Source organism: Nansenia antarctica (assembly GCF_963989245.1).
Source record: "Nansenia antarctica genome assembly, chromosome: 4".
NCBI classification, from domain to species: Eukaryota; Metazoa; Chordata; class Actinopteri; order Argentiniformes; family Microstomatidae; genus Nansenia; species Nansenia antarctica.
Genome location: NC_137689.1, coordinates 5672931 through 5685787, shown reverse-complemented (window position 1 = coordinate 5685787; position 12857 = coordinate 5672931). Strand labels below are relative to the sequence as shown.

The 12857-nt window shown below is 42.2% G+C and overlaps 1 protein-coding gene across 1 annotated transcript in view; it reads left to right on the top strand.

The window, feature by feature from the left end:
• Nucleotides 1–797: 797 nt before the first annotated feature.
• alx4a (ALX homeobox 4a) overlaps nucleotides 798–12857 on the top strand; it is a gene marked incomplete at both ends in the record, with an annotated part of 26302 nt that continues 14242 nt past the window's right edge. Inside the window, one exon of the mRNA XM_080529841.1 lies at nucleotides 798–1161. Coding sequence (XP_080385967.1) covers nucleotides 798–1161 — 364 coding nt within the window. The remainder of the gene's footprint in view (nucleotides 1162–12857) is intronic.

Sequence of the window (12857 nt, the reverse complement as noted above, 5' to 3'; positions counted from 1 at the left end):
AGAACAAGACAATAAACAATAGACAATAGACAGAAACATAAATAATAATAATAATAATAATAATAAATATAAGATGCGTCTATTTTTACAAAATGGAACAATCACACAATACGACATGAAATAAATGTTGTATCTATATCTCTATATCTCTATCCGAAGTCTCCCTGACTAACCGTCACGAGTCAACCATAAATCTCTCTCTCTCTCTCCTCCCTGCCCTTCACTTACAATCAGTTATATATTCATATCCTAATTACATTAATGTCATGTGTTAAGTTCCCCCCACATATTTTCAACAAAACATTTTTTCTTCTGAGCAATGATGGTCTGACCTCACCCCTGATTCACTTCATCAACAGAACCACTGAGGAGAGACCGTCCTGACTTAAGGTCCGCAGTAGTGTATATCTGGGATATCTGGGTTGCATCTTCTGAGGAAAAGACGCATTTCTGTTACTCCACTAAATCTTAAAGGGAGTTTTTTAGCTTTTTGGTCAGCGAGAGAGTGGTTCCTGGAAACCATCTGAATCGTTTCATAACCAAACCCAGCTGCAGCCGCGCGTCTCTGTGTGTGTGTGAGCGTGTGTGAATGTGTGTGAGTGTGTGCGTGACAGTGTGTGTATGTGTGTGTGTTCATCTGAGAGAGAGAGAGAGAGAGAGAGAGAGAGAGAGAGAGAGAGAGAGAGAGAGAGAGCGAGAGAGAGAGAGAGTGAGGGGTATCTGTTTGCTTCCCCTTTTCCAAAAAGGAAAGAAAGAAAAAAGTTTGGACCCGCGTCTTTTTGTAACTTTTTTTAGGAATGAACGCCGAGACGTGCGTCTCATACTGCGATATGACATCCATGGATTCATATTATAGCCCCTCTGCCGCACCGCAAGGTAGGGACCACCCGACGAACCCTTTTAGGACATTCCAAGCGGGTGACACGAAATACGGCACCACTTTCCAGCCCAACAAAGGTCAGGCTTACGGAGGAGAAAGGTCCCGGAGCCCGTTCCAACAGGAGTGCCAGTCATTGGACGGTGCCACTGCCACCACTGGGGAAGGCACCTTTAACAAATACCACCACCTCTTCATGCAGAGGTCTTCTTGCAAAACACCCCCCGAAGGGAACAAACTGCACCAAGAAAGTGGCCACAACGGAGCGCTCATCCCCTGTTATGGTGAGTAAAACTAAACCACTGTGTATCAAACTGCATTATTATATTTCCCATGGTTGGAGATTGAGACTCAGAAAGAATTACTTTTTTGAAATGATGCCTTACTGTTTTTTTTTCTTCTACTCTGTAGTTGAACTCTTATCTGTTCGTCTGGACTTTTGTCTTGTCTTCTCAAACTAACTTAGCATACATGTCGTGACTTTAGAATTATAAGGTTCTATCTCCATTTTTGTCAACATTGAGTTTTTTTTACATAATCTGATCCATTAGGTGTTTATTAATGCCTGTGTGGTGTTATTTTTTAAAATGTTGACATTTTTGAGTTAGTAATTTATAAAATATAAAGGTTCCATCTCACAAAACATAATGGAATGTAAAAACTTTGACGCTCAATATCTCTGAACTGCCCTAAACGGAGATAGAACCTTATCATTCTAAACGGAGATAGAACCTTATCATTCTAAACTCACAAGATGTCTCAATATGCATCGTATGTTTTCTGGAAGTTTATGTCCTCCTTCTTCTTATGAGAAGAACCGGGGATGAAAGAAAACATTAAATGAAGGTTATTTTAAATTCTGATAGAATTCCGGCTGTTGGGATAAGATAACTAATCGCGCTGAAACCTTTGCCACTGTATGGGTACTTACTTACAAACTGAATCTGTGCCGGACTTACTTCACAACTTACTACCAATATTACGGAGACAACTATCTCCATAACACAATTATGAAGAGCCATAACCTCTATGATCACATTTTCCCTTTGACGATTGAATTAGGTTAGGCTATATTTAATGCGATAATCTGCATTACAATCCTTAATATTGGAACTGAATCGGACAATTGAATTAACACGTTTTCAGATAGCATGAATAATTACAGAGATCCAAATTGACTTAAATGTTAATGTGACTGATGTTTTTTATGACTGACGACGATCCAATTGCACACGCAGAGCCTATGTGCTCAAATACGAGTATGCCCCAATAGTTTGAGAAAAGTGAGTAGCTATACATTTAAAAATGCATTAATAACACACACGCGCGCACACACACACACACACACACGCACGCGCGCACGCACACACACACACACACACACACACACACACACGCACACACACACACACACACACACACACACACACACACACACACACACACACGCACACACGCACACACGCACACCTTAAGAACTTTAAGAACTGGATACAGAATAGGCCAATCGTTAATTGAAAGGTTACGTAAGCAACATTACATTTCTCATCATTTATAATGAAATACGACCTTGGTGTGCAAGTTGATATACCACAGTTGAGTTGCAAATGGATCTGCGTCAAACAGAACTCCCATTATCAACAAACAGGCCGAACTCTTAATTCACCGTTAAAATCACCTTGATGTCGAAGATCTTCTGCAGGGGTCTATGAAAGGGCACATCCTGGGGAAAATCCGCCCAGGCTATAAATTTAACACAAATACCGCAAAATCCAACGCTTTCCCTCACCATGTGCGAGCAACTTGTGGGTGAGATGCAAACCCATGAACATACTGAGGCTGCTGGGGATGAACGGGAGGGAAGCATGAAATACGGATAGTGGTAAAAGAGATTTGCACATTTTAGGCGTCTTGCAAAATCTCCCTGAAAAGTGGCAACAAGTCCTAAGATCCATATGTGATCACGTTGGTTGAGAAAACTTAAGAACGATACAAATATGCTCAAGTTGTATTCAAGCCTATAAAGAAAGGGGTTCAGTTCGATAGTGTGGTGGGTTATAATTCCTCCAATAAAATATCTTCTATAAACAAATATCACAGGAATAATGTGGTCTCATGTTTCAAGTAGTCTACAACTTTGTTTTTAGGCCTAATGTTTAGGCAACTTTTTAAAAAAAAAAAATTATATGGTACATTTCTGCTTAGGCCTGTATAGGGGCTGCCTTGCGATAAAGATAAATATCTGAATTCGTCTTTTTTCGCCACCTCAGTTTGGTGATTACAGAACAAGCAGCGCTAAAGGTGATGGAAATAATTGGTCTTCAACCGAAATAACTCCTTGACTCAGAAAATGATGCTAATATCAATCATCATTTGAACTTAAAAAGTCATGCGTCTTCTATAAATAACCCATATGTTATGCTGTCATGTTACTAAAGCATCAACTCAGTCCCATGCAGTTCCAATTCCCCATTTGCCAGCCATGTGCAACAGACATTTTGAAAATTAAATTTCATCCTGTTACATCTAAATATCACATCACAGCATTTTTCTGAGCAAGATTTGCCAGGCACTTGATAGACGATCGTTATAATAACTTTACACAAAGCAATAGAGCTATCAGCAAGTAACAGGCCGAAATGATAGACATGACCAATGTGCATTACTATTTTTAAAGAAGGAGACGGACTAAGTCACGCGGACAATGTAACGCAAGAGAAGATGACAATATGAATTCACCAAACCAACTGTTGATTAATATTTTTTATTATTATTATTTTTAACGTTCATTTAAAATAATAATCATAATTATTATTATCATTGTTGTTGTTATTATTGTTATTATTATGAACATTATTATGATTATGATTATTATTGTTGTTATTATTTTGAGTAGGCCCATTGTAATCTAATCTAATGAATAAGGTTATGGAGTTCACTTTCATGAAGATGGAAATAGCAGACACAACTGAAGAGGATATGTCGGGGTTGAGATGTCAAAATAGAGAAATATATATATATATATATATATATATATATATATATATATATATATATATATATATATAAAATAGAGAAAGCACTGAATCACTGTTGTCAGGGAGAAGGAAGTCTTCTGGACCCACGCGCCATGTTACTACCGCGTAACCATGGTGATAGAGATGAACATTACGTTGACGTCTAATCATGCTTATCATTATGATATTAATAAACATATAAATAAACATCATTATTAAACATTGCTACAATTTAATCGAAATCAAGAACCATAAGTCAAGTGAGTTAAGGGGGGCCAGAATAGGATTCCTATCAACTTTAATGAACGCATATAAAGTCATCAGTCCTTTCTGAGCGAGATCATTGGTTGAAACGGGTGACGTCAGATGTAATGATGGTGTGCAGTGCAGATGACGTCATCGAATCTCTTCGGTTTAATCAAAGACCTTCTCAAAAAACCGCACGAGCACCGTTACCATGCAGACACTTGAGTAACGAATTGGAGGTTGATCACTGCCGTGAATACACGGGTACAGATATGGCCCCAATAAATAATAACAGTAAAAATAATAACAATAACAATAATATCAACAACAACCATATCATTCACATTGTATGCACATTGTATCGAGACATTTTACTTTCGCATATATGTATACAGAGTAGCTTAATTTGCATAAAACATTTGTATTATTTTGACGTGGAAAACATTATTTAAAACTGAGTTTAAATTAAACAAAACCTTATAGAACTATGGATATATGGCTAGGCCTATGTCCGTTCTGCAATGTAACATTTACGCACGAACAACAAAGGTTTTACGCACGGGTGTTTAGCCTTGAATAATACTTAAACATATTTGAACTGATGCGTTATTCTAACATACATATTCTAACATACATATTCAACAATTATAATGCTAATTCGTGTTAGATTATCAGTAGTTCTCAATTTATTCTACAGACATTAGACTTGCCCCGCAGAAGCGCAAACTGCGCGTAAAACAGGCCCAGGTCAGTATATAGGCCAATAAGCTTTAAATAGGGGAGGCATTTCTAGAGTGCTGCTTTCCCTTAATAATAAAATTAAAAGTGAACTATACGGGCTAAAACTCGAACAACTAGGGTCGGGCGTGCGTTAGGACAGCATTGGGCAGGTTAAATTAGTAACATATTGCTCCAACCAAAACACGGTGGTGTCGCACTTTCATATCAGCAAAATGGAACGTCTTTTTGTCAGGGTAAATAAGGCCTACTAATCGCTCCTATAGCTACAAAACGATATATGTGAAGCAGCATTTCAAAGGATTTTTAGTTTATTCTTCAATAATTAGCAACGTTTGGAGAGGCCTTGTTAGTTTCGAGCACAGTTCAGTCAGGCGTGGTACACAATTCAATGCGGACTTCTTGAGTTATATACTTAAATCAGGCTTTAGCAGGTATGCTGGAATTCCTGGAGTCACAAAGACTTTACAATATTCCTCTCTAGACGCCGCGGAGGCCTTTGAAGATAATACCATGAGTGCTGCGTCGGGGAGGTTTCAGCTGAGTTTCTGTCTCCTTGGGTTTGGCGGAACTTGTCAGTGACCCGGGCATAACGTCGCACACCCAGTCGATGTTCAGAACCACATTTTCCGCTGTTAATCCTAATTCAAACCTCCAGAAATAATTCTAAATATTGCGGCTTACTGTCACTAATTAAAGCAATAGGTGTAAGTGGGCCACGAAAATTAAGTAAAAAAAAAAAAAATCAAATGACATAAGATACTGTAGTACCTAATCGTGTCATACAAATCGTGTCATACAAAAGATGAAACATTTTCACCCCGACCGTAAAAAGACCACTTTGTTAAACAATGACCGTTCAAAACAAAGGCCTCATTAAAACGCGCTGTTCCTCTCTCTGAGCATGACTGGGCTGACAGCGTATGTTTTTATTGTGCCAGTCAGCCTTGCAGCGGGCCCTCATAGCCACAGGTATGAGTGAAATCCTCTGATAGAGAGAAGGCAGGAAAGCCTCTACTCTACAGGAGACCTCCATCATTAATGTGCTTCAGATGTACATCAGCACTAGCCCCCCTTCCCCCCCCCCCCCCCCCCCCCCCACACACACACACTTATTTTCATACATTCAAAGACCAGCCCCTCTCAACCACAGAGTGAGTGTCCAGAGGTGAAGGGTCTTGGTTTGTGTAACTTTGTGAAACAAAATGCCTCATACAAATACACAATGTGTCACCAACGCAACATTTGGTTACGGAGTTGGAGTTGCAGATGATTGAGGTGAATCAGTGAGCAATTTTGTGGAGGTTAACATGCTGGGCACAAATTATAAATGTTGTTCCATGTGTTAAGTGTTTACATAAAACTCTCCATGCGCAGTGCTGTGCGTGTACATGTTTAGAGACTGGAGGAGAAGGGATAAAGAAATGCTTTGTCCACGCAAATGCAACCAACTCAGAAATAAGGGAAAGTGACCCGAATCAAATCAACCGGAACATAATTGACAGAATTTCCTATACAGGTTTCTCTGGTCCATCACTGTAACAGCTTTGATGGATACTGTTGCTCCCAAAACAGCACACAGAACCAATGGGTATGGGTTTTTCATCTATACGTCACACTATAGTGACAATATGAAACCAACAGTGATATTATGATGTGGTCCTCTGGTCCTCTGGTCCTCTATTATCCCTGTGGTCCTGTGGTCCTCTCCTCTGGTCCTTAGCACTGACCACAACTGTTTGCAGGTCGATGCATTACCAGTAGGGAAGAGCCTGTTTTTCTGACAATGCATCTCCAAACTGGGGTCTACTTGTTTACCAAAATGGAGATATACATTCTTCTATAGTGGACTATCAGAATTGTTCTGTTGTTCATAAGAAAACCGAGGGTCTTATCTGATCAAACCGGTCGTTACATAAACGAAGGACATTGTCACTTCTCTAGAACAAGATAAATACCGCAGTAGTCAGAGGACTTCACTGGTGGAAATCCACATGATCCACCGTCCAAAGCAGGAACATCAATCTCTGTGTATTTTTCAAGAAACAACAGGAGTTTTCCTGTCACGGACTGACGGACGTCCCCGAGGACAGGAGAGGATGACCTTTAACTCGGGTTTCCTGCCCCTTCTTTTTACAAGAGGTGATCCGTGCGTGTCAAGAAGACCAAAGGAAATTAATTTGAAACCCAGTGGAATCCAACATAGAAAATGTCCTGCACATTTTTTGCAACTTTTGCTCTTCCATTGAATTATTTTATATATTTTTCAAACATTCCATTTGTGTGTGTGTGTGTGTGTGTGTGTGTGTGTGTGTGTGTGTGTGTGTGTGTGTGTGTGTGTAACACTTTCAACAGTATTTATTTACCATTTTCAATGAGAAGATAGCTGCCTCGATCGTTTGTTGTGACATTCTTAGCATTTTAGCATTTGGCATGTCGTTGTGGCGGCTATACAACAGGTTAGAACCACTCATACATAGTGAGCAAGAAAACGTTAAAGGTGTGAATGAACAGCCCTGTGAGATCCTTCCAATCTAGACTGAAGTAACCAAGTCATCAAAAACACCCATCTCATCTGCTCTTTCTCTTTAGTTTCTACCACCGTTAGCCTCCTAGCCGCTAGCACAACAGCTAACATCAGACTCCCTTTACAGTTTACAGCCATCTCTTTCATGCTGATTGCTATGAGCAGCGGGTAATCGGAACCAGGCACGGAGGTGCTCTGATGCCTGCACGACCAAGGCTCCCTTCACCAGGTTCCTGACATGACTGGAGGTGACAGGGACCTAGGATCATTTTACCAGTTAGCTCACATTTTGGCACAGCAATTTACATTAGGCTCAATCTGCCAGACCAGAGGGGGACAGGGGGAACAGCAGCGCACCTCAAGACGCCAGGGCCGCTCCGCTCGCTAAACCCCCGTGGGTGTTTGTGTTTTGTAATCTAACCTTATAGGTAAAGCCCCTCAGGAGGAAGTTCTACTGATCAGAACTGTGCAGCACAGAGACTAAAGAGGTTCTGATCTAAGAGGTTCTGATCTAAGAGGGTCAGGCTATCACCGCCTACTGCAACTGGATAGCTTTATAAGACGGGACACAATTAGCATCTGCGGTGATGTTATGGGGTTTTGGTGTGGAATAACTTCTATTTCGGTGGATTTGAGTGGAGTGATAAAATCGGACAAATCCGTAATATTATTTCTCAATACATTAGATTGAAAAGTCACGAGTGGTTTCACCACTCTGAAATATAGTAACTGACAACTGCTGGGTCTGTAGGCCTACTAGGCCTATATGTCAAAATGCAGATCACAGGCAGTTTCAAACTGACAAGCTTTTCCTTTTTTCTTCTTCTTATTTTTTTTGTTCTTTTTACATCTGTTGTGTAGGCCTATGCTATTCTTAGACAGGTTTTACCTTTGTGTTTTTAGGGATCCACATTAAGATTATGCTAAGAGGACAGTGACCAGCTCAGGCCTTGTATAATGGCATTCCTCTGCTCTTGTAAAATCTATGTTTTCCTTTGTTATGGTTTTCAACATGACCCGGTAGATTTAGACCTCTCTGGGCAGGAGGGGGAGGGAATAGAGCATGAACTGATAGACAAAGTGAGTGAGGGGGGGTCTATCTCTGTAGTTTTCTTGGGGGGGGGGGGGGTTGATAGTATTGTTTGGCTTTTGTCTTTATTTTGGATGTAGTTATGACGCATACAGTATGTGCATGTTTTTGTCATTACCTATTTCATATATCAGCACTAATAACTTCCTAACTATCCTAGCAAAACTGTAAGATAATGCAAGATGCTATATTTCTGAAGGCACACAGAGAAGTGAATATTGTATATGTACTGTATGTACTGTATCTCTCTGAGGTAAAAAAAACAGAAAGGCCTGAAGAAGGTCTATGACCGAAAGCTCGCAATAAACGTTTTATTATTATTTATTTTGTACAGTGTTTGAGTGTGCGGATGCTGTTATTTTGCACTCTAAAAAACAGAAAGGTGAAACAGAAAGATTGTGAATAGTAGTAGAGAGTTGCCAGCGATTGAGGAAGAGACTTCAGTAGAGCCCTTGTCTCAGGATGGTGGGGATCCTGCCATGCTCTCAGGTTCTGGGAGAAATGTCCGCTCTCACAGTGAACACTGGAGCGAGAGGTGATTTATCACGGTCTGAGACTTCACGGACAGGCTTCCATAGCAGTTGTTTTTGCGCGCAGCATGTGCACTTTACAGCAGCCCGCTGAGATGAATCATCCGCCAGTAAAGTCAGTGTGTTCAGACTTCAAAGTACCGTGGACGTTTACCTTACAGTATCAGATGGTCCCAAACTACTGTAGTTATCAACTGAGTGAGAAGTCGTTCTGGGAAGGTTTGGTTCTTTGTTGTTGTTTCCACAGTGCAGTAACATTATGACCGGGGTCCGGGGATATGAAATAGGGACAGTGTGTGTATGTGTGTGTGTGTGTGCCAGCTAGCTAAGGCCCAACCTTGACCTGTTTTGATGATTGCAATGGACACCGTACTGGAGTACCCTAACTGCTGGGCTATTCGTAGTGGTGTCGTCTGTGCCAGAGGCAAGGTCGTTTAACTGCATGGTGAGATGAGACTGAGGCTCCCATCTGCGATTAGCTCGAGTTTAGCAAATGGCAGTGTTGGCAGGGGCCTACTAACATACTAACTAGGCTTTCCCAATGCTAATGCTTTGTGGTATCACACTTACAAGGAGCAATGCAAGGGAATGCTCAACTCTCATATCACTTCTATTTGTCGTTTAGCGTTTAGTCACGACACACAGCTCTCGTCTCAACACACCACCGAGTGTCCAGTCGATCTATTCCCTGTGTGAGTGTGTGTGTTGGTGTGTGTTAGTGTGTTATTGTGTTAGTGTGTCTGCCTGCCTGCCGTAGCCTTACAGCCTGGCTTAACTGACAGGAAGTGACATCACAGTCCTGGCTGGACTTCAGACCACAAAGCTTCCTATTACGATTATTCAATCCATATTTTAAAGAAATAAATACAAAATAAACCAATTAGAGTTGAATAAATAAATGCTTAGCAGAGAAGAAACAGCTTACTCCAATGTCCTCTTGCTCTCTGCGTCCAGTCAAAACAGGGATCTATCAAGCCTAGACTATACACACTTTTAGTCTATTTTATTTGTAAAACTTTAGGGAGTATTTTTTATTATTTTTTGTCGTCGTCTAGGTTTTTGTCGAATATTCCGCCGTTGTTAATCGCTGTTGGCCGCAGCGGGGTGTCTAATTTATTGTGTTTATTTGGAATGCTGTGAGCTGACCCGCGCCATCCCGTTCAATAAGGATGCTGGGGCGGCGCCCTGTCGCTTTACAGCCAGTGAAATTACACTTTGATGTCCCCCCCTCGTTCCCCAACAGCAACTTAACGGCTGTCCCCAGTCAAGGGTCTGACCCGAACTTTAAGGGTCCTGCACTGATATCAAAGAAGGAAGGAAACCGTTGTCCTTTAACCCTCGTTTCCACACCTGATATGAAGGGTACACCTATCTGGTACTACTACTGTGACAATCTATACTTTTAATTTGATAGCTTATACTGTATGCCTGAAATGACAGACAGCATGAAATACCAAAAAAAGACTTTTTTTTAGGGGGAAATAGAAGACGCTATTAAAAAGTGTTTACAAGACCCTTTCTTGCTCTGCAGGCAGGTGTGAATACTCGTAGGTTAAACTGCCAATTAGTTCTTCAGTTTAACCTCACCTCTCTCTCCTCACCCACTGATGAACTCCTGGTTCAGCCGACATGATCGTACGTTCATTCAACTTAGCATGTTCATTCCCCTCTCTGACGTTAAACTGTGTGTTACAGAGACGTTGAATCATACATGCAAATGTGCTTAGGTTCTCTTTTATAGGCTGTATCTGTTTCTCACTGTTTCTTGTTTGTTGTTATTTTATGTTGTATATTGTATGTTTTTATACTGTATGTGGTGTCTTTTTTAATTAAGTGCTGCTTTTCTTGGCCAGGGCTCATTTGAAAAAGAGGCTACTGTCTCAATATGACTACCCTGGTTAAATAAAGGATTACAATAAAATAAAATAAAAATAATAGTTTTCAGGTTGTACAGATCCAGAGCGTTTTTTTCGCTGAGTTTTCTCCAGCATCCTTGACCAAATTCCCTGCTCTGAACTAACCTGAAATATGACTCAGCCACAGCTATGCATCACACAGCATTTATAGTAACACACATACAAACAAATGCATACAAGTAGCAAAACACTATAATTACTATGGTCAACAAATGGAGCAGCATAGCCAGAAGAGCAGTATGTCATTGTTAACATTGTTCTTGGAGTGGTCGAGAAAAGAGCAACAAAGCAATGAACAGCAATTAAAGTCGCCCCCGTAGACTCCCATATAACCATCAAATCGGATTTTTTGATCCTAGTAGCGCAGTCGCAGAGTATTCAGTATGTCAGCTCGCTAACAGGACTGCACCAGGCTAAGAACAATGGGCACATTTCTCTCTCTTTCAGGTTTTCAACTCTCTCTCTCTCTCAGTCTCTCTCCCTCTTTCTTCCTCACCCTTACCCTCTCTCTCTCTCTCCCTCCCTCCCTCCCCCCTCCCTCCCTCCCTCCCTCTCTCCCTCTCCCCCTCTCTCTTTCTCTCTTTCTCTCTTTCTCTCTAAGTTTGAGGTACAATGATGTAATAATCCAACAATGCTGAGGAGTGAGGTGACTCACTTTATCTTCAGGACAAATCCTCCAGGAAGACAAGTCTCCTCCGTCAGTAAAGCGACTGTAGTAATGTTATTCTAACAGTAGGCTGGAGACACTTTAGAGAAGTGAGGACTGATAAGCACTCTCAAAGTCCTCTGCCTTCCCCATTACTCTCAGCGTGGCCCTCCAATAGCTGTGTTCACAGATCTCTGAGCCTTCTACAAGGCTAGGGTCCTGACAGACAGAGCGACAGACAGACAGACCGACTTTATTTGTATAAAGGCTTTCTCATGTTCCTCCTCCATATGGTCCACTCCACGGGGGGGGCCCGCCTGGTTCACCTTGGGCGGAGGGACAGACCCTCGCGGCCCCGCGCGTCCCCCCATCGCACGGATAACATTCGGGAGATTGTCACAATACCCTGCTCCTGCCAAAACCCATCAATGACACAAGGTATAAACAAGAGGCTTTGATCAGCAGGGGAGCCCTTGATTTCCAACAGCCTGACAGGGCCTGCCTTGTGGGGACCGTGGGTGCAGGGAGTGGGGGGGGGGGGGGTGTGGGGGGGGGATAACTACAAAATATTTACGTTTCGGTGAATGCGCTTGCTCCTTTCAAGCCTAACAGGATGTGTCAGTCGAGGGCAGCAGGCAATGTGGGAGCCATTATCCCCCCTGGCCACGGCCGCGGTTTAGCTCCAGCCCCAGCCCCAACCCCAGTCCTTCCCCAGCCCCAGCCCCAACCCCAGCCCCAGCCCCATGCCTAGAAGCCAGCCTCAGCCCCAAGCCCCCAGCCTCAGCCCCAAGCCCCCAGCCTCAGCCCCAGCTAACCCTAACCCTAACCCAGCCCCAAGCCCCCAGCCTCAGCCCCAGCTAACCCTAAACCTAACCCTAACCCAGCCCCAAGCCCCAAGCCCCCAGCCTCAGCCCCAGCTAACCCTAACCCTAACCCTAACCCAGCCCCAGGCCTGACCCCAACCCCAGGCCCAACCCCATCCTATGACTATCATTGATAATACGAAGGCCTCAGACAAAATGAAAGATAATGGTGACAGCAGCTGGTGAAACCGGGAACGAGTTGCCAACCAATCAAAAATTCTGACTTTTATTCAGAAAATGTTCAATAAATGACAACGTAGTTGTAAATCAATGACACACTCGCTAGTCAAGCCAAAACATTCCAATGCAATAGATTCGGTGAGTAATCCCCACTAGTAGTAGTGCATTGCAATGTTTTGGCTTGACTAGCGAGTGTGTCATTGATTTTCAACTACCGGTACGTAGAA